The sequence below is a fragment of the Oryctolagus cuniculus genome, chromosome 5, assembly GCF_051225735.1.
Source record: "Oryctolagus cuniculus isolate XC-2025 breed Fujian yellow rabbit chromosome 5, ASM5122573v1, whole genome shotgun sequence".
NCBI lineage: Eukaryota > Metazoa > Chordata > Mammalia > Lagomorpha > Leporidae > Oryctolagus > Oryctolagus cuniculus.
In genome coordinates this window covers 135616469-135638686 of record NC_142871.1, presented here as the reverse complement: position 1 = coordinate 135638686, position 22218 = coordinate 135616469, and the positions used below count along the sequence as shown (strand labels likewise).

The window sequence follows — 22218 nt, the reverse complement described above, 5'->3', positions numbered from 1 at the left end:
GGTATTGTCAATATTATAATTGATATTAGTTTTGCATAGGTTTTAGGTTAACTTGACCTGGTAACCATGTATTCCCCCTGATCCTAGCAATCATGTATTTTCCTCCTGATTTTGTGGTTTTTGCCTTTTTAAACCCTGTTGCTTTGGGCTTTGGAGTTGAGAGTTCTTTAGGACAGGAGCCTGCTCTCCACTGCTGGCAATAAAGGACCATCAAATTTTACCAATGTGTGGTGCTCCTCTGTTTGCACTCACTCAGGTACAACAAAATAGTCTTTTTCTTTTAAAAACTTTTTTTATTTGAGAGGCAGAATTACAGAAAGAGAAAGGAGAGGCACAGAGAGATCCTTCACCCGCTGGTTGACTCCCCAGATGGCCACAATAGCCAGGGAAGGGCCAGGCCAAAGCCAGGAGCCAGGAGCTTCATCTGGGTCTCCCACATGGGCGGCAGGGGCCCAAGCACTTGGGTCAACTTCTGCTGCTTTCCCAGGTGCATTAGCAGGAAGCTGGATCAGAAATGGAGCAGCCAGGACTCGAACTGACACCCATATGGGATACCAGCATTTCAGCCAGAGGCTTAACCTTCTACACCACAGTGTCTGCACCATAGTATATTCTTGAAAAATACTGACAATTGATGTTGTGTTCTCCATTACCAAAATGATAACTCTTGGCCGGCACTGTGGCATAGAAGGTTAAGCCTCCACCTGCAGTGCTGGCAGTCTACATGGGCATGAGTTCCAGCTGCTCTATTTCTAATTCAGCTCCCTGCTAACACCTGGGAAAGCAGGGGAAGATGGCCCACGCGCTTGGGCCCTGCCACCCACATGGGAGACGGAAGAAGCTTCTGACTCCTGGCTTTGGTCTGGCTCAGCTCCCGCTGTTTCAGCCATTTTGGGAGTAAACCAGCAGACAGAAGATCTCTCTCCCCTTCTCTCTCTGTGTTTCTGCCTTTCAAATAGATAAATAAATCTTTTAAAAAATGATAACTCTGTCAGATAATGCACATGTTAATGAGCTAGATTTCATCATTCCACAATGTATACTTCAAATCATCATGTGGTACATGGTAAATACATATAATTTTATCTGTCAACTAAAAAGATAACAAAATAATCCAAAAATAAAATAAAGCTTGGAAGAAACTCACAACATTAGTTGCCTGCAGGGTAGGGATGAATGTGGATGAGGGAAAAGTGGCAGGAAAATGCCCACATACAACCTTTTGCTTCTTTTAGAATTTGAACCTGCCAATTTTATCATTGATTCAAGAACAAGAAATTCTCTCAGCCCCAACCCAGTCTAAGGAAAAGGCCCAATGCTTATCCAGCCTGTTTGGATTTTGGTAAAACTTCCTTTATTGAAATCTACCACAAAGTTAGCTTAAAAAAAAATTCTCTGTGTTTCTTCTCTATGATGATTTTAGTTTCCACAGAATGTGAAATTTGAATATTTGCACTGAAACGTCTATAGCAAGTTCCTGCCCAGTTCCTGTACTCATTTCATGTGGAAATGAAAACCTGTGGGCATGGCCAAAAAAAGTCTTTTGAAAGTACTTGTAAAGGAAAAGAAGGGTGGGGGGACTACGCCAGCGTGACGAGAACATGAAACTGCCACGTGTGACCTAGCAAACAACCCCAGTTAGAAATCCACTAAAAAGACTGGGCATTCTCACGGATCCACGTGAACACAGTTAGTACCGACACAGCCAGGGGAACGATCATGATGACATTCAGGATGGAGGCTCACGCTGGAGAGAGGAGATCACAGGGGGGCGTGCAGGCCCTCAGTCTGTAAGGTCTTACTGACAGACAGGCAGGGCCGCTGTTGCTGCTGCGTGACACAAGATGAAGTGTATTTGGTCACCGCCCCTTGTTCCTGGCACAGAACCCCTGCAACCCTTGGGGTTTCCTGAGTGATAGCGGGCTGTTTGTTGTTCAAAGTGAGCACCTTTTGCTCTCACCTGAGCTCCTGCTAATGAGGGGACTCAGGGCAGGGCTCCTCGGTAGCCTTAGCATGGGGTTAGTCACCAGAGAGACCAAGTAATAGGGTATGATGGGATAGGAACTTCCAACTCCATTGGCCAACCAACCTCCAGGAAAGGAGAGCGGTGCTGGAGACGGTGCTGCATGGAAACCTTCACCTGGGCTTGCGCGCCCAGCTTGCTGAACACGGGGGTGCAGGCGGCGGCATGCCCTCAGAGCACGGGGGCTCCAAGCCTCTTCCCCTTTGTGCCGCATCCTCTAGGCCCTTCTGTCTGGCCACTCATCTGTTTCTACGAAACATCCCTTCTTTTTTTTTATTTTTTAACTTTTTAAAAGATTTACCGGGGCTGTTGTTGTGATGCAGCGGGTTGGTAAACCTGCTGTCTCTGATGCCGGCGTCGCACGTGAGTGCCACTGTGAGTCCTGGCTGCTCTACCTCTGATCCAGCTCCCTGCTAGGGTGTCTGGGAAGGCAGCAGAAGATGCCCCAAGTCCTTGCATCTCTGCCACCCACACAGGAGACCCGGATGGAGTTCCAGGTTCCAGGCTTTGGCCTGGTCCAGCGCAGATGGAAGATCTTTCTCATATTTGATAGGCAGAGTTATAGAGAGATAGTGAGAGACAGAGAGAGAGTGAGAGAGAGATCTTCCATCCATTGGTTACCTTCCCAAATGACCGAATCAGCTAGGGCTGGGCCAGGAAGAAGCCTGGAGCCTAGAACTAAATCCAGGTTTCTCACATGGGTAGAGGAGTTCAAAAACTTAGGGCGTTTCCCCAGGCACATTAGCAGGGAGCTGGATTGGAAGTGGAGCAGCTGGGACCTGAATGGCAACTTATATGGGATGCCAGTGTTGTGGGTAGTGGCTTAACACACTGTCACAATGCTGACCCCACATAGCATCCTTTAAAGTAAACCAATAAACATTAAGTGAAGTGTTTCCCTGAGTTCTGTGAGCCATTCCAGAAAAGTATCAAATCCAAGGGTGGATGGGGGTGCTGGGAATCTCAACTTACAGCCGGTTGGTCAGAAGCACAGGGTACAACTTGGGTCTTGCGATTGGCATCTGAGGGTGGCAGTCTGGTGGGACTGAGCCCTCAGCCTCTGGGATTTGACACTACCTGGAGATCTGAGTTGGCCTGAACTGAACTCAAGTGTAGCACCCCCAGCTGGTATCCACTGGTGAGCTGCTTGGGGCATGGGGGACACTTCTGTGACCAGAAGTGTTCTGTGCTGTGTGAGGAGGCAACAGGCAACAAGGCAGAAGGTCTGTGAGATCCATTATGGCTATTCTATTTCACAATTTCTCAAGCGAGAAAGAAAAGGGAAAAATCATTTTAAGCTTGAAGTGTGAGACAGAATGTGGCACTTTGAGAAATCAAAGAAAGCTTTTGTGGGCAGATTTTAGTGTGAGGGTGGGCTCGTCCCGGGAAGTCTGGCCACGCGCACATGAGGACCTCACTGGGCTGGGGAGACCGTGATGAAGGAAGTAAAAAAGGAAGGACTTCTAAAAGAAAAAAGATCACATATATGATTGTTTTCCTTTGAATCTATGTTTTTCAAAACATGCATGTAAGGCAGAAAGGGAGAGAGAGAGAGAGATTTCCATCCACTGGCTCACTCCCCAAAAAGCCAGGAGCCCAGAACAGTCTCCCCGAGGAGTGACAGGAGCCCAGCTGTCTGAGCTGTCCCCACCGACTCCCGGGGCTGCATTGGCTGGAACCTGGAGTGAGGGGCCAGAGCCAGGACTCATCCAGGGGCTCTGATGCAGACCCTAACTCGTGTCTTAACCACCAGCCAGACGCCGGCCCTGGGAGCTGGTGTTTAGTTAGCAAAGGGCTCAGTCTAGATTTGGAAAGCTGCAGAAAGCCAAACACAATTCTCAAAGTAGATACATCTTTTTCCCTTGACTGCACTTACTGATCTCAAGCTTCTGTCATCCTGTGGCGTGCATTGTGGTGCTGCTGGTTAAGCCTATGATGCTGGCATCCCCTCTGAGAACGCCAATTCGAGTCCTGGTTGCTCTGCTTCTGAGCCAGCTCCCAGCTAATGTGCCTGGGGAAGCAGTGGAAGATGGGCCAAGTGCTTGGGGCACTCAGTTTGACTATCTGAATAAACTTCAACTTTGGTTCTTTCAAAAGATTTATTTATTTGAAAGCAAGAGAGAGAGAGAGAGAAAGGGAGGGAGAATCTTCCATCCATTGGTTCACTCCCTAGGTGGCTGCAAAGGCCAGGGCTGAGGCAGGCCAAAGCCAGGGGCCAGGAGCTTCATCCGGGTCTGACATGAGCACAGGAGTTGCACTTGGGCCATCCTCCCCTGCTCTCCCAGGCCATCAGCAGGGAGCTGGATCAGAAGTGGAGCACCCAGGGCTTGAACCAGTGCCCATATGGATGCTGGCTTACCCACTAGCCACAAAGCCAGTCCTTCAACTTTGATTTTCAACAAGATTCTAATTATTGCAGTTAACAAAACCTGACCTTTGTGTTTTCAGAAACATCTCAACTGATGTCATTGGGAGGGGAGATTTATTATTTGTCTTTATGGACAACTTTTAAAAATTACTTCATTGGGGCCAGCACTGTTGCAGAGTAGGTTATGCATCTGCCTGTGGCACTGGCATCCCATATGGGCATGTTTGAGTCCCGGCTGCTCCACTTCTGATCCAGCTCTCTCCTGATGGCCCGGGAAAGCAGTGGAAGATGCCCAAGTGCTTGGGCTCCTGAACCCGCAGGGGAGACCTGGACAGACTCCCGGCTCCCAGCTTTAGATTGGCCCCGCTCTGGCCACTGAGCCCATCGCTGGGAGTGAACCAGCAGATGCACCTGTCTCTCAGCCTCTGGCTCCCTGTAACTCTACCTTTTGAATGAATAAGTCAATCTTTGAAAGAATGATAATTTTACTGTAACCATCCCGCATGGTGTTTGAAGACAGAAAGTTTTGAATTGTGGTCATTTTCCTCCACTTAAAAAAAAAAGGAGTAAAAAAAAAAAAAAAAAAAAAAGCCTGTTTGAAGGACGGGACAGAGGGAGAGACAGGACGGGCTCTCATCTGCTGGCTCACTCCCCGCACAACTGGTTAAGTGGAACAGCCGGGACTCCAACGCTGGCACTCAGATATCGAATGCGGGCATCCTAAGCCGCGGCTTAGCCCGCGACACCCCGAGTCCGTCATCCCCCTCCCCTCCGTTTCTTGTGCACCTCTTTCCCCCCAAACATCACTTTGAATGCAGTATGTATATAACGTGGTGGCTCTTTCCTGCTTCCTTCCCTCTCCATCGTCCACGCTTCGTGGCGGATCCAGAGGGTATGACGAGTCTTTGAAGGTGAATGTGTTATGACACTGCCATGGTCCGAACAGCCCCAGCCTCCAAAGTCATGTGTTGAAACCTAATCCCGATTTAAGGAGAGCTTTCATCACTTGGGAAGTGATCAGCATCGGTTAGCGGCTTACCAAGGGGCTGGAGGGAGCCAGCTTGCATCCCTAGGTGTCTCTCCAGTTTCAGCCACGTGAGGACACAGCAAGGCCGCATGTAGCGGGCGGTGTTGTGGTGCAGTGGGTTAGGCCGCCCCTCGCATGCAGGCATCCCCTAGGAGCGCCGGTTCCGCTTCTGGTCTGGCTTCCTGCTCCTGTGCCTGGGAAGGCCCAGAACTCAGCCCAGATGTCCCAAGTGAGTGGCAGGCAGCCAGTACCGCTGCCAGCCCCGGCCCGTACAGGCAGGAAACTGGACCAAAAGCGGAAGAGAGGCTGGGACCCACGCACTCTGATAAGGGGTGCGGGCACCCCTGGAACAGTTTACTCTCCTGAGTGGCTCTTTCAGGATGTTCAGGAACTCTTCCCTTGAATTGTGTACTCAGAGGGGACCAGACAGCAGTCTGCGTCACTTCTGAACGTACTGTCTAGGGAGATCTATATTGCAAGCAGGAAGGGCCCTCCCGTCTCCCCGTTTCTCCATCCTGGACATTCCCTAACCTTTCCTGTGAAAACCCTAGCAAGCGGCTTCTAAGGAGGCAGGTTCTTCAGGGAGAAACTGCAATTTGGTAATCCCTCAGCTGAGGCCACCCTTGGGGCCTGCTAACAGCGGCCTGGGTTCTGATGCTGCTCATCTCCAGCTGCTCCAAGCCCCCGCCAGACCGCCGCTGGGCACCCTGCCTTTTAGTATTGGAAATCAAGAAAACCTTGTCCTGCCTACCTTCAGGACTGCATGGAAACTCAGAGGGATAAATGCGGCAGAATTACCGGCGCCTTATTCTGTTACTAAGAGTGTCAGCGGCGACGGGGGTAACAGAAATGGCTTGAATTTGGGAGTTAATGTTACCTAGATCCACTCCCAGCCACCAGTGTGATCTTGCATTCGTTGCTTAGCCTTTCTAAACCAGTCTACTTTCTCTACCTTGCAGATAAGATATATACAGTACTTGGCACACGGTAAGAGCTCGCCGAATTTTTGCAATTCAACGAGATAAAGCACTGTGCAGCCTGAAAAGCATAAAAATACTCCATTAACGGAAGCAGCAAACCCTCCCCGGCTCAGGTACGTAGGAGGTGCGGTAGGAAGGCTCTGCACAGAGAAATCCTCCCCTGAGCTCCGAATCCTCTGAGGGCCAAGGCCGACCCAAGGTCCCTAAGTCGAAATGGCAAATAACCAGGAACGGACAGACCCACGACCCCTGCCCTGGGCGTTGAGTGCGCGGCTTCCACTTCCGGGTCCAGCCTCACCGCCACCAGCAGAGGACGCCGTCGAGCCCCAGTCACGTCCACCCGTTAGGGCTAAGCCGTGCGCTCCCCGCTGCAGCCGCGAGGAGGCGCACGCTCTGAGCGGGGTCTCCTTTGCGCACGCGTGTTTCCTGGCTTCCCGCGTCCCCCCCCCGTCCCCTGCGTGCCCGCACCAGTTCCATTCGGCCACTTAGGTTCCTGCGGCTCTCACACGCCTTTTCTGACGTAGCGAGCGGAGGCCGGGAGCCCAGCGGAAGTCCAGAGCGATTACAGCTAGAGAAGGGGAGGGGTGAGAGGAGCCGTGGGGCCGGAAGTGGGGTTAATCTGCTGCGGGCGGAACCGGAAGGAGAGAGCGGCGGCCGGGCGGGGCGTGGCTCCGCGAGGCGGAGGGCGCTACGATTGGTCCCCGGCTGTGGCGACGGCGACGATTGGCCCCTGCGAGCGGAGCGCGGTGAGGCTGGGTGACGGCCGTTGAAATTCAAAAGTGGCGGGTGTGGCTGGGAGCTGGTGTCCCGCGGAGCCCGTGCCGCGCGTGATCCGCGTCGCGAGCGGGCGAGAGAACGCGGGTCCCGGGAGTCCCGGCGCCCTGCCCTCTTCCATCGCGTCCCCGCGGTGTGTGTAGGACGGAGGCGGACATGGAGCCCCAGGTGAGTCGCGGGCGGCGGGCGGCCGCTCGGGTGCTGTCCGGGCCCCGGCTCTGCCCGCCTGGTGGAGGGCGAAGACCCCTGAGCCCCCGCAGGCGTGGAGCGGCCACGTCCGCCTGCTCTCCCCCGGCTTCAGGGCTAGGGACGCCCTTTCTCGCCTTCCCGTCTTCGAGATCTCCCGTTTAGGATCCCAGGGCTGGTCCGACACGTTTCCGCCTCTCCACTCCCACTCGGGGTTGCAGTGCGAGAGGGGCGTTCGCGAGGCGCCCTGCCCCTGGGGACGCGGTGTCTGACGCCAGGTCCCTGCCGGCGTCCTTTGGTGCTGTTTCCGGGAGCGGGGAGGAAGATCTCACCGTCTCTGCTTGCCTCGGTTCCTCCCGCCCGTGCCCCGCCGCAGCCCACAGCCCCCTGCGGCCGCCCCTCTCCAGTGGAAAGAGGTGGACGAGGGAAGCTCAGAAAGTGCGTGGGGAGTGGGATTAAAAGATCAGTGCGCAAGATTGGGAAGGCCATGCATCTGGGGAACCGAAGTGCAGAGCGGAGTGGTATGGCAGTAAAAAAAAAAAAAAAATCGTAAAAATCTTCTCAGGTCTGTCCATGGAGTAGGTGGATGCCCGCCCGGCTCAGTTGTAGGCACTTGGGAAGCAGCTGTGGGCGGAAACCGCTGCCTTCGTGGAGCTGCGTGGCAGAGGCAGTAGATGCAATAAGTTAGTTATATGAGGGACCTCAGACGGTTTGCAGGAAACGGAATTAAAAGATAAATGTATGTTGGTGCAGAAAATTTTGAAACCCATGTATACAAGAAGTCTTCAAAAAAGCTCATGAAAATTGAATCTTCGAATAAGATTCATGAAAAAAAAAATGGATCTTATGATGTTTATGAAAAGGGACTCTTGTGATAAGATCCCATTTCACTTCTTCCTGGGGCCGTTGTGAGGACTGAATGGAGAAGCCCTGGAAGGTTTTAGGCAGAGAGGTGGGACCTGTCTTACATTTTAAGAGGATCACTCAGCTGCGTTGGGATTAGACTGTAAGGGGGCCAGGGTAGAAACAAGGAGAGCGCTTGGGAGTGCAGCGGTTTTCCCAGCCTTGGTGCAATTGATGTTTTATTGTGGGAGCTGTCCTGTCCACTGTCAGATGCTTAACACCCCGGCCTCCACCCCTGGGTGCTGGCAGCAGTCCCTGTCTGATCATAACAAACAAAAATGTCTTCAGAGGTTGTCAGGTGTCTCCTGGAGGGTCACATCATCCCCTGCTGAGATCCTGGTGAATGACACTCTAGGTGACAGATGACGCTGACTCGAGTCGGCGCGGTAGCCGTGGAAGAAGTAGCGAGTGGTCTGCTTCTGGATATATGTTGAAGGTGGACGCAGCCTTGTGTTGCAGACAGGGTAGATGTGATATGTAGGAGTAAGGGTGGACTCTGGGATTTTTGGCCTGAGCAACTGAAAGCTGGAGTTAGATCGTCTGAGCTGGAAAAAGCTGGGAGAGGAGCAGGTCTGGGCACAACAGGTCAGTTATTAGACTTCGATGTGGAAGTTCAGCTGTGAGCTCTGGGCTAGAGATGAGAATTTGGAAACTGTTAGCATATCAATGGCATTTAAAGCCACAGGAATGGGTGGTGCATGTATTCAGAGAATAGAAGGATAGTTGTTACAATTTGGAGAGACGAGGTAGAAAAACTAAAAGGTGGTCTTCTGGATGATGCTGAAAGGAGAACATATTAACGCAGAGGGAGTGATCAGTCATATCAAATGCTGCTTGAAGAATCAAAAAACAGGAGGCTGTGGGCTGACACAGTTAGAGCAACGCCAGCATTCCGTGCCAGAGCTCTGCTTCCTACAGCTCCCTGCTCATGCCTCTGGGAAAGCACAGAGGAGGCCCTAGTGCTTGGGCCCCGTCACACACGTGGGAGACCAGATGGAGTTCCTAGCTCCTGACTTTTGCTGGACCAGCTCCAGCTTTTGTGGCCATTTTCAAGTAAACCAGTAGATGGAAGATTTTTTTTTTCTCCCTTTTTCCTCCTTTCTCCTTCCCTCCCTTTCTCTCTGTAACTCTGCCATTCAAATAAATAAATAAATCTCTTTTTAAAAAATAAAAGGGAACATGAGGGTAGAGCGGGTGTCATGGTGTCACAGGCTACGCCACTGTTTGGAACGCACATCCTGTACTGGCATCAAATCCCAGCTCTTCCTCTTCCCATCCTGCTTCCTGCTAATGTCCATAGGAGGCAGCAGTGATGAGCAAGTACTTGAGTTCTTGCCACTCATGTGGGAGACCCGGATGGAGTTCTTGATTCCTGGCTTCAGCCTGGCCCAGTCCTGGCTGGTTTTTGTTGTTTTTGTTTTTTCCACTAAGATTTATTTATTGGGGCCAGTGCTGTGGTGTAGTACGTAAAGCTGCTGTCTGCAGTGCCAGCATCCCATATGGGCACTGGCTTTAGTCCCGGCTGCTCCACTTCCCATCCAGCTCTCTGCAATGGCCTGGGAAAGCAGTGGAAGATGGCCCAAGTCCTTAGGCCCCTGCACCCATGTGGGAGACCCGGAGGAAACTCCTGGCTCCTGGCTTCAATTTGGCCAAACTCTGGCTGTTGCAGCCATTTGGGAGTGAACCAGTGGATGGAAGACCTCTCTCTCTCTCTGCCTCTGCCCCTCTGTCTTTGTATTTCAAATAAAAAGATTTATATTTATATGAAAGGCAGAGTTACAAAGAGGGAGAGGCAGAAGCAGAGAGAGAGAGAGAGAAAAGTCTTTCATCCGCTGGTTCACTCCCCAAATGGCTGCAATGGCCAGGGCTGGGCCAGACCAACGCCAGGATCCAGGAGCTTCATCTAGGTCTCCCACATGGGTTCAAGGGCCCAAGGACCTGGGCCATCATCCACTGCTTTCCCAGGTGCATTAGAAGAGAGCTGGATTGGAATTGGAGCAGCCGGGATTTGAACCAGTGCCCATATGGGATGCTGGCACCATAGGTGGTAGTGATGGCTTAACCCTCAGTGCCACAGTGCTGGTCCCATTCCTGGCTGTTGAGGGCATTTGAGGAGTGAACCAATGGGCGGAAGATTTTTTTGTGTGTCTCTCTCTTTGTATGTCTCTCTGTCACTTTGCCTTTCAAATAAATAAATCATAAAAAGAAACAGGATAAAGAATTGACTTAGCAACATAAAGTTATAGCAGTTTTGGTAGAGCAGTGGGAGTGAAAACCTGATTGGAATGGATGTAGGAGAGAAATCAGACACAGTGAATGCCCTGTAGACAATGCCTTTGAGGAGTGGCGAGAGAAAAAGGTAAGGGAAAGCAGAATGAAAACTTTTTTTAAAAAAGTCAACATATAAAATTTATTTTCCCCATCCTTTGATTAAAACAGGAGATATTTGGTGATTACAGTATTAATCATTTTCAGTAAACCGGTGATGTAGAGGAGCCTAACCTTCTGCCGGGCAGCTGGGGGTTTTAATTGGAAACATAGTTTATAGTTAGGAACCTTCAGAACACTTTAAACCGCACGAGCACTTGACCTTCCACCTCCTGTGCATCTAGACTGAACCAGATTTCAGGAAACCTCTAAGCGACAGCTGATCTCCGCTTCACAACCGCGGCCAGCTGAGCGGCTTCACTACAAACTGTAGCCCGCTTTCCTCTCCTGCGAGGCCGCGTTCCCACGGTTCCCCATCATTGCGCACGAGCCCTGGGACGTGTAAGGACAAATTTCAGCCAGCATTTGGAGGGAACTTCCAAGTGTATTATGGACCTCATATTTATCACTCTGCCCCGCGACGCCGACGGACGCGCGGCCATGGAGGGGCCCTCGTGGCTGGCGCGCGCGGGCCCTTTTGAAGACTCCCTAAGGTTGAAAGAAAGAATAGCGTATGCCGTGTGCTGACTGGGATGACCGGGCAGAGAGAGAGAGAGAGACGATGCGGGTGTAGAGGAGCTGAGGGAAGATGGGCAGAGCAGGGTGCGGGAGGTGGGGAAGAGGCGGGTGTGATGCTGTGACCTTGGGAAGGCAAGGCAGAGCGGCAGTGATGTCTGCTCCGATGGAAGGTGACCGCCAGTGCTTCCAAGTGACCGTTGGGGTCCTTGTGTCTCACTTGGCAGTGAAGGGGAAGAGAACAGGTGCTGCACCCTTGGGAGTTGTGCTAAGTAAACAAAACGGGGGACATTTTCTGAACCCATAAACATCCCAAGGAGACAGGTCCTAACTGCTGCGTCAAACACCCATCCTTCTTTAAAAAAATCATCGGGCTGGCGCCGCGGCTCACTAGGCTAATCCTCTGCCTTGTGGCGCCGGTACACCGGGTTCTAGTCCCGGTCGGGGCTCAGGATTCTGTCCCGGTTGCCCCTCTTCCAGGCCAGCTCTCTGCTGTGGCCTGGGGGTGCAGTGGAGGATGGCCCAAGTGCTTGGGCCCTGCACCCCATGGGAGACCAGGATAAGTACCTGGCTCCTGCCATCGGATCAGTGAGGTGCGCCGGCCGCAGCGCGCCAGCCACGGCGGCCATTGGAGGGTGAACCAACGGCAAAGGAAGACCTTTCTCTCTGTCTCTCACTCACTGTCCACTCTGCCTGTCAAAAAAAAAAAAAAAAAAAATTAAAAAAAATCATCTATTTTCATTTTATTTGAAAAGCAGAGACAGGCGGTAGGTCTATGAGGGGTCCACTAGGATAGTGTGGACAGGAAGAAGAGAGTGGATTATAAAAACCAATTTAGTGTTCGACACTGGGATACTTAAAGAAGAAATTGGTTTTCATACTATATTTGATGAAAATAAACATTTCTGCAGGTGGCAGGCAAAAATGTCACATATTTTATCCCCTTTTTATTTCCATATAAAGCATTGGTTTGGATGTGTCACTGCTTATTTTAAGTGTTCCTCCGCTGACGGACACTTAATTCCTTCAAAAACCAGAGTCCTACAAGGTAGTAGACATTGTTCTAGGCCTTCTGGTTATACACTTGTGAAAAAATGAGTAGTTTTTTAAAATATTTATTTATTTATTTGAAAGGCAGAATTAGAGAGGGAAAGGCAGAGAGAGAAAGATCTTCCATCTGTTGGTTCACTCCCAAAAAGGCCACACCAGCCAGGGCTGGGCAAGGCCTAAGCCAGGAGCTTCATTCAGGTCCCTCAAGTGCACTTGGGCCATCTTCCAACCGGATTCCAACTGCACGTTTGCAGGGAGCTGGATCAGAAGAGGAGCAGCCGGAACTCCAGCAGGCGTCCATATGGGATGCCGGCACTGTAGGTGGGGCTTAGCCCACTACGCTCTACTGCCAGCTCCAAAACAGTTAAATTCTTATGGTTCTCACAGTCTAATGTAGGGAGAGACAATAGGCCAGCTAAAACTAAAGACAAGATAAGGGATCCGGCTGTTTCAGTTTTCTCTATGAGGATGCTCAGTGAACATCCTTGAATATATCCTGTAACACAGGTAGCTCATACCTATTTTCCAAAACTGAACTGAGCATTCTGTTAAACCAGCCCTTTAGGTATTCTTGGATCTCTTTTTATTATTATTATTATTTTTTAAGATTTATTTATTTATTTGAAAGTCAGAGTTACACAGAGAGAAGGAGAGGCAGAGAGAGAGAGAGACAGAGAGGTCTTCCATCCCCTGGTTCACTCCCCAGTTGGCCACAATGGTCAGAGCTGCACTGATCCATAGCCAGGAGCCAGGAGCTTCTTCCGGGTCTCCCACTTGGGTGCAGGGGCTCAAGGACTTGGGCCATCTTCTACTGCTCTCCCAAGCCACAGCAGAGAGCTGGATCAGAAGTGGAGCAGCCAGTACATGAACCAGTGCCCATATGGGATGCTGGCACTGCAAGCAGCAGCTTTACCCGGTGTGCCACAGCATCGGCCCCTATTATTTCTTTTTATGTTTAATTTTCTTTTTAAATATATGAAAGGCAGAGTGAGAGAGATCATCCATCCGGTGGTTCATTCCTCAGATGTCTGCAATAGCCAGGTCTGGGCCAGGTCAAAGCCAGGAGTCAGGAACTCTATTCCATTCTTCCACATAGTAAGAAGCCCAAGTACTTGGACCATCTTCTGCTGCTTTTTCAGGTGCATTAGCAGGAAGCTGGAGAGTTATAAGCAGCAGTTTAATGCACTGCACCTCAATAACAGCCCTTTCATGCTTATTAATAGAACTTTTTAAATTATTATTATCATTTTATATGAAAAGGCAGAGAGAAGAGAGAGATTCTGTCCTGGTTTACCTCCCAAATGCCTGTAACACCCAGGGCTGGGCCAGGCCATGCTGAAACCAGGAGCCCAGAACTCAGACTGAATTTCCCACATGGGTGGCAAAGACCCAGGTGCTGGAACTGCCACCTGCTGCCTCCCAGGGTGCACATTGGCAGGAAGCTGGAATTGGAAGCAGAGTCAGGACTCACACCAGCCATTCCAGTATGGGATGTGGGTATCCCAAGTGACGTCTTAACTTTTTCACCAAACACTTGCCTCTAAATGCTGATTTAATTTGAAAAATAGTTATTTATATTTGAAAGGCAGAAAGAGATGGAGACAAAGAGAAATCCACTAGTTTACTCCCCAGATGCCTGCAACATCTGGGGCTGGGCCATGCTGAAGCCAGCAGCCTAGAACTTGATCTGTGTTTCCTACAAGGGTGAATCACCTACTGCATCCCAGGGTGCACATTTGTAGGGATGTGAAATCGGGAGTGGAGCCACGACTTGAACCCAGGCACTCTGACACCGCTGCAGGTGTCTGACCAGCTTCTTAACTAGGCCAAAGGCACCCCTAAGTCCCACGTCTGTGCTGTTTGGCTGGCACATAATCTGTGAGTCCAGCTTTTAGCACAAGTAGTCTGCTGTTAATGCTTGCCGATGATGTTGAGAATTGAGGCTGGCAGACCAAGAAGGGGAGCTCTGGGGACATTCGGGCTCCTGGCCATGGTCTTAAATGGTCTCCTTTTTTCCCAATAGAGGTCTCCCCTGTCAGAAGTGAAAGGGAACATAGAGCTGAAGACACCCCTGATCACGGGCTCTTCCCGACTTCCTCTCCCAGGAAGCAGGCTCAAGAGAGGGCCTGAGCAGATGGAAAATGCCTTGGAGCCCGAAAAGGTGAGCTGGGTGTGAAGAGTCCCATGTGTGTACACTCCTGCATGAGTGTGTGTGCGCGTGAGAAAGAGGAGGGATTCATGGGTCTCATCCTGATCTTTCCCAGAAACGGATACGAGGGCTGGGTCCGTCGACCAAAATTGTCTCATCCCGGCCCAGAGCAGCCCCACTCAGCACCATGTCACAGACCCAAGGCCAGGTTGCAGGTAAGCTCAAGGAATGGGCCAGGGACCAAGGGCACCAGCGTCCAGTGCTCTTTTACTCCTTTCTTCTGTATCACTTGTAGTCTGTTTTGAATAGATAGTAAACTTCACTTGGTCCAAAATTGAAAAGCACAAAGCTTGTTTCGCAGTGAATTCGCCTACCTACCGCTGTCCCTTAGCTACGCAGCTCCTCAGAGGCAGCTGCATGTCCTGCGGGGCAGCTCTGGGGGTGAAGGAGCGCATGTGGACATGGTTCCCCATTGCTCTACACAAATGGGAAAGACTTTTCACAAGGTTCTGGCTTCCTCCTGCTTTTTCACTTCTTAGACCACCTTGCTTCTTGGCATGTTGAATAAGTTCTTGGCCTACGAGGAATATCATTAGGAGATGGCCAGAGTCAGGGGACAAGGAGCATTACTTTATCCTCAGACAAAGCACCTCCCCTGCCCCAGGCAGTCAATGTGTTGTGCCTCTGCAAATAATACTTCTTCCTCTCTCCATTCTCTGGACAGCTCAGAAAGTTCCCAAGAAGGTAGGAGCCCGGAGTTCCACAAGTGTCGCTACAGGTAATGATAACACTTAAGAACTGGGGCTGAGAAGGGACTCGGGGTATGTCTGAAGGGAGAGTGATGGAGGGACACTGGTCCTATAATCCCTTGTGTCACCTCTTTAATTCTCTAGTGTTGAAGAACCAGAAGCCAGCCCCTGCCGTTCCTGCCCAGAAGCCTGGCAGTAGGTGACAAACATACGCATTGGGTGAGAGGCTGGGATAGGGAAGAGGAGGTGGTGAGTGCCCAGAAAAATCCATTTGGTTTCTTCCATGTCTAAAGGGAAGAAGAAAGATTTCGCGCCAGGTGTAGAGGCCCTGAGTGCCAGGATGGAAGAGGGATAGAGAGCTAAGACCTCTGACTTTGTCCTTTCTGTGCCCGTCCTAGCATCAGCCGCTCCTCCCGTGGCGGGAGGGAAGAAACCTGGCAAGCGTCCGGCCTGGGACCTCAAGGGTCAGTTATGTGACATGACTGCAGAGCTGAAACGCAGCCGTGAGAGGACTCAGACGTTGAGCCAGGAGAACCAACAGCTGCAGGATCAGCTCAGAGAGGCCCAACAACAGGCCAAGGCCCTAGGAACAGAGCGCAGGACACTGGAAGAGGAGCTGGCCAGGGTACGGACCCAGGCCGAGCAGGGTCAGCGGGAGCTGGGGAGCCTGAGTAGCCGTGTCCTGGAGCTGGAAGAGCGACTGGGCACGCAGGAGGGCTTGGTGCAAGAGCTGCAGAAAGAACAGCTGGAATTGCAGGAGGAGCGGAGGGGCCTGGCCACGCGACTGGAGGAGCAGGAGGTAAGGGCTAGGTTCTCCCTGAATGCCAGCCCTCTGTGTTCCCCTGCCATCTCTTTGGAATCAACCCTTGGCACCCTATCCCCAGCAGCACACCCTTGTTCTCTAGCCTAGTCCACTTGTGGCTCTGTCTTGCTGCCCGCCCCAGTTCTCCCTGCCCTGGACTTGGTGTCACAGCTCCTGCCTGGATCTCTGTCTTCCCCTAGTCCTCCATCCCCCTCTTTCAGGTCCCCATCCTGATCACAAGTCCCCGTGGTACTCTTTCCCTCTTCCCACATCCATTTGACTTCGTGGTGGGCACCAACTAGATCGAATGACCTGCAGTCTCTCAAATGACTCATCTGTCAATTCTGGGCATTTTGCATATGCATTTCTCTTTTTCTGATATTTTCTTTCTGTACTTAGTTTTTCCTTTGGTTCACTCCCAAACCATTGAGTCTCAGCCTGGTTACAGTCTTCCTGTGTCCCTCCTGCAATAGTCCTATAGTACTAGAGAATACTAGGTTAGCCTATATATTCCCTGTTTTCTGACCTCTCTGAGGTCCCTGGGAGTAGGGACTCCTCTCCCTGCACCATCTTAACCATGTGACTTCTTCTTTTTTAAACATTTATTTATTTGACAGGGTAGAGTGACAGAGAGTAGCAGGGGGACAGAGAGAGAGAATGAGAGCTAGCTAGCTTCCATCCACCAGTTCACTCCCCAAATGGCCACAATGGCTGGGGCTAGGCCAGGCCAAAGTGAGGAGTTAGGGACTCCACCTTGGTCTTCCATGTGGGTGCAGGGGTCCAAGCACTTGGGCCGTCTTCTGCTGCTTCAGCAGGAAGCTGGGTCGGAAGTGGAGCATCTGGGACCCGAACCAGCATCCTGAAATGGGATGCCAGTGCCGCAGGCAGTAGGGTAGCCTGCTATGCAGTGCCTCCCCCACGTGACCTGTTTACTCTGGTTGCATCTCACTTCCTGTGTCTGTTCTATCCTGCACAGAGGAGGCTGGAAGCATCAGAGGCTGCTCTGTCAAGCAGCCAAGCAGAGGTGGCGTCTCTGCGGCAGGAGGCCACAGCCCAGGCGGCCTTACTAGCTGAGCGAGGAGACCGTCTCCATGGGCTAGAGATGGAGCGCCGGCGACTGCACAACCAACTGCAGGAACTCAAGGGCAACATCCGGGTGTTCTGCCGGGTCCGCCCTGTCCTTCCAGGGGAGCCTACCCCACCCCCCGGCTTCCTCTCATTTCCCTCTGGCCCTGGTGGGCCCTCTGATCTTCCGACCCGCCTTAGCCTCTCCCGCTCTGATGATCGGCGTGGGACCCTGAGTGGGGCGCCAGCTCCTACCACCCGCCACGACTTCTCTTTTGACCGGGTATTCCCACCAGCAAGTGGGCAGGATGAAGTGTTTGAGGAAATCTCCATGCTTGTCCAGTCAGCCCTGGATGGCTACCCAGTATGCATCTTTGCTTATGGCCAGACAGGCAGTGGCAAGACCTTCACAATGGAAGGTGGGCCTGGGGGAGACCCCCAGTTGGAGGGGCTGATTCCTCGGGCCCTGCGGCACCTCTTCTCTGTGGCCCAGGAGCTGAGTGGCCAGGGCTGGACCTACAGCTTTGTGGCAAGCTATGTAGAGATCTACAATGAGACTGTCCGAGACTTGCTGGCCACTGGGACCCGGAAGGGCCAAGCAGGAGAGTGTGAGATTCGCCGGGCAGGACCAGGGAGCGAGGAGCTTACTGTCACCAATGCCCGATATGTTTCTGTTTCCTGTGAGAAAGAGGTGAGGCCTCCATGGGCAGTAGAACGGGGCCATGGGGAGGAGAGGGCGTGGTGCCGCGAGGTGGAGGTTCATGGGGAAAGGAGAGAAGACTGGGGGATTAAGAGCAGGTTGCAGGCTGGATCACCACGGTGAGTTGTGTGGCTGGTGGGCTAGAGGGCAGATGTTCTGTGACAGAGCCGGGCATTGGGCAGGACTGCTGCATCTGCTTATGGGAGAGGGTCACTACACTGACTTCCTGTCTGCTTTTGCCCTTGTTGCCCCCCATCCCCAGGTGGAGGCCCTGCTCCATCTGGCCCACCAGAATCGGGCTGTGGCCCGCACAGCACAGAATGAGCGGTCATCACGCAGCCACAGCGTGTTCCAGCTGCAGATCTTGGGGGAGCACCCTAGCCGAGGCCTGCAGTGTGGGGCCCCCCTCAGCCTTGTGGATCTGGCTGGGAGTGAACGACTAGACCCCAGCTTAGCCTTCGGCCCTGGGGAACGGGAACGTCTTCGGGAAACACAGGCCATTAACAGCAGTCTGTCCACGCTAGGGCTGGTCATCATGGCCCTGAGCAATAAGGTGGGGAAGGGGTGCACAGGCAGGGGAGACCGGGGGACCAGTTGGCTGTGCGGAGCCCTGCCCTGTCCTAGCTACCTGTTCCCTCTCACCTTTCTAGGAGTCCCATGTGCCTTACCGGAACAGCAAGCTCACGTACCTGCTGCAGAACTCTCTGGGTGGTAGCGCCAAGATGTAAGAGAAAGGGAGAGGGGGCGGGTTGAGTAGGAAGTGTGTGGGTAATGGGTTGAAAGGGACCTGTGGAGACCTGTCCAGGCTCTGCTGGTCACTAATGCTGGGGTTGGGCTTCCTCTTTCCACAGGCTCATGTTTGTGAACATTTCCCCTCTAGAAGAGAACGCCTCTGAGTCCCTCAACTCTCTGCGTTTTGCCTCCAAGGTGCGGTTACCACGTGGGCCAGGCCCTTTCAGGACCCCTGGGTGATTGTTGGCTTCTGCGTCCCAGCCCCTCTGTGTGCTAGGCCAAGGCCACATTTATCCAGGAAGGATTTACATTCAGCAGGCAGCTGGGCACTGCCCACCTGGTTCCATTTTTAACTTGTGGGTTTTGGATTAAGTTTTTTAAAACAGATGACTAAAAGGTCAAAACTATATAGAGAGCGAGCTATACTCAACACAATGAAATTTTATTACCACCATCCCTGTCCACACCATCAAATCATTTTTATCATTTTATTTATCCTTCCAATATCTCTCTTTTTTAAAGGATTTATTTTATTTATTTGAAAGGTAGTTAAAGAGAGAGATATCTTTTATCCACTGGTTCACTCACAAAATGGCTGCAATAGCCAGGGCTGGGCCAGGCTGAAGCCAGGAGCTTCATCCAGGTCTCCCACATGGGTGCAGGGGCCCGAGGACTTGGGCCATTTTCCACTGCTTTGCCAGGCGCATTAGCAGGGAGCTGGCTCTGAAGTGGAGCAGCTGGGACTCAAACCAGCACCATATGAGATTCCGGCATTGCAGGCTGTAGCTTAACCGACTGTGACACAATGCTGGCCCCCTTCCAGTCTCTCTTTGCAAATACAAATTATATGCATGTTCTAGTTCCCCTCCTTATATAAAAGGCAGCTCATTCTCACATATGTAGTTCTGTACCTTGTTTTGTGTAACGAAACAGTTTCATCAGCTCACAGAAACCATCAAGTTATTTTTAGGTTGACCTAAGACTCCACTGTGTGGATGCACCAACATTTATCCACCAGTTCCCTCTACTGGACACTTGGGTTGTTTTCACGCTTTATCTTTTAAGATTTATTTGTTTGTCTGAAAGTCAAAGTTAGAGAAAGAAGAAGGCAGAGAATGATCTTCCATCTACTGGTTTCACTCTCCAGATGGTCACAACAGCCAGGGCTACACCAGGCTGAAGCTAGGAGCTAGGGGATTCTTCCTGGTCTCTCATAGGGACCCAAGCACTTGGGCCATCTTCCACTGCTTTTCCCAGGCCATTGGTAGGGAGCTGGATTCGAAGTGGAGCCAGTGTCTTGAACCAACCAGCGCCCATATGGGATGCCGGTGAGGCAGGTGACTTTATGCACTACATCACAATGCTGGCCCCTCCATACTTTTTCTATCACAAATAAGGCCATGTTGACCAGCCTTGTACATATGCCAGTTTGTATTTTCTTTTTTTAAAGATTTATTTATTTGAGAGAGAGAGAGAGTGCACGTCCATACACTGATTTACTCCCGAAATGGCTGCAATAGCCAGGTTTGGACCAGGTGGAAGTCAGGAGCCAAGAATTCCATCCTGGTCTCCCATATGGGTGGCAGCTGCAAATACCTGGACTGTCTTCTAGTAGAAAGCTGGATCTTTATGTTAAGTTCCATTCAGTTGCATCAAAAAAGTGTTATTTATTTGAAGGCAGAGTCAGAGAGAGAGATCGTCCATCTGCTGGTTTACTCCCTAAATGTCTGCAACTGCCAGGGCTGGGCCATCTGATGCTAGGAGTTATAAACTCCATCTGGGTCTCCCACGTGGATGCAGGGGCCCAAGCGCTTGGGTGATCCTCTGCTGCCCTCCCATGCACATTTAGCAGGGAGCAGGATTGGAAGTGGAAGAAGCGGGACTCAAACCAGTGCCTGTATGGGATGCCAGCATCGCAGGTGGCTGCTTAACCCACTGTACCATACTGGCCCCCAAAATGTCTTCCATATACATTAGGTTTGTCCAAATCAGGATCCAGACAAGGGCCATCTATTTTATTTGATTGAAATATCTAAATTTTTAATTTATAACAGCCCCTGCCCTCCCCCATACCATTTACTTGTTAAAGAAGTAGCATCATTTTTCCTATAGAATATACCATTGTCAGGATTTTGCCTGGTTTGTTGCTTCTTCCCCCAATATGATTTACTGTCCGATAGAGGTTTGATTAGAGTTTAATCAAGTTCAACTTTCTTGGCAAGGTGGTGCAGTGTATTTCCTATTGTGCCATATAGGAAGACCTAATTACCTTTACCTAGTTGTCAGCTAGAATGATATATTACTGATTTGGCTGTTGACAGCCTAATCCATTTTAAACTTTCCCAGCAGCTTTTTCACCTAGTGATTGTCTCAAACAATCATCATATCCAGATCAATTACTTTATTAAGGGTGGTGACTTAGTATTTATTCAAATGGTGATTTTCTAATCCCCTCAGTTCTTCTGCATTTGTTAACTATTCTTCTATGAAGAGCTTGCCCCTGCCATCTAGGGCATGGCTCAGAGATATTATGGGTTCAGTTCCAGGTCACAGCAAGGATATTGCAATAAAACATGAATCTTGCCTTCCCAGTGCACATAAAAGATTACACTATAATATATTGTGTGCTAATAGCATATGTCTAAAAAACAATGTACATACCTTAATTAAAAAACTTCATTGCTAAAAAATGCCATTAGAGCTGTTCAAAAAATGGCACCAATGGAGTTGTTTGGTGCACAGTTGCCACAACACATTTTCTTGGCAAGAAAACTTACTAGATGGTGCTGTACACTTCCTACTGTCTTGTCAGAAGGCACCCAGTATCCAGTTGTTCAACTTAAAGTAATATAAATAATATCACTAGATTTGGGTGTTAATTAGCCTGATCTATTTAAAACTTCTGATCAGCCTTTTCACTTCATGATTTCATCAAACACAGTATCTGCAAAGTGCCATAAAATCAAAGCCCAGTCAAATGAGACATACCTGTATTTGATTACTCTGAAATTCAGTATATAGGAAAAGCAAGGTAAATGCTAGATTCTTTATTGATTTTCCATATTATGAGTTGCTATCCTATAGTGAGAGGGTTTTGGGCTCTCTGTTCCGGGGATTGTTTGGAAACGGAAGCCTCCTCTGCATAGGCCTTGTCAGCACCACACCTCATAAAACCAACCATAACTGGGACAGGCCCGAACTTTCCTTCAGATCCCTTATTTCAGGATTCCCTGAGGGCAGCCCTAGCATTCTGGGCAGCAGGAAGAGATCTTGGGGGAAAAGTGTTCTTTTGATTACTCTGCCAACTTTATTCTGTCTACCTCTCCCCCAGGTGAACCAGTGTGTCATTGGTACTGCCCAGGCCAACAAGAAATGAAGATGCATCCGGTTCCTTAGCATGCGTGCGGGTGTGTGTGCGTGCCTGTGAGTGTGTTTAGGGGAGGAGGTGGAGGTTGGTAAGGGGTGCTTTACGGGGTGGAGGAAGCTATCTATGTACCCGACTTATCAAATAAAGAATAGTTTTTTTTTTTTAAATAAAGATTTTATTAGCATTTGCCCAAAGAGGAAAATATTTTTCATATCCGTTAAGACAGGAGCTGTGGAGGTGCCTATCCAGCCATGTGTTTGTGGGCTAGGAATTAGGGATTAGGTTTCTCTCTTTAAACTTTTCTTTCCTGAAAGGAGACCTGGAAAGCTAGTTCACTCCCCACATGCCCGCCACAGACAATGCTGAACCAGGAGCCCAGAACTCAACCTGGGTATCCCAC

At 50.7% G+C, this 22218-nt stretch overlaps 1 protein-coding gene across 1 annotated transcript; it reads left to right on the top strand.

The window, feature by feature from the left end:
- Positions 1–7101: 7101 nt before the first annotated feature.
- KIFC1 (kinesin family member C1) lies at positions 7102–22012 on the top strand. The gene is made up of 11 exons (XM_017345038.4): positions 7102–7340; positions 14278–14415; positions 14519–14618; positions 15128–15181; positions 15297–15347; positions 15551–15951; positions 16931–17710; positions 17982–18272; positions 18370–18443; positions 18571–18646; positions 21783–22012. The coding sequence occupies exons 1-11, from the start codon at positions 7329–7331 to the stop codon at positions 21825–21827; spliced, it is 2022 nt and encodes a 673-aa protein (XP_017200527.3). The 5' UTR covers positions 7102–7328; the 3' UTR covers positions 21828–22012.
- The last annotated feature ends 206 nt before the right edge of the window (positions 22013–22218 follow it).

Excerpts from the sequence above, each read along its gene's own strand:
- KIFC1 (XM_017345038.4), top strand. Across the intron at positions 15,952-16,930 it reads CGCGACTGGAGGAGCAGGAG|AGGAGGCTGGAAGCATCAGA; the intron begins GTAAGGGCTAGG and ends TATCCTGCACAG. Across the intron at positions 18,647-21,782 it reads CTCTGCGTTTTGCCTCCAAG|GTGAACCAGTGTGTCATTGG; the intron begins GTGCGGTTACCA and ends CCTCTCCCCCAG.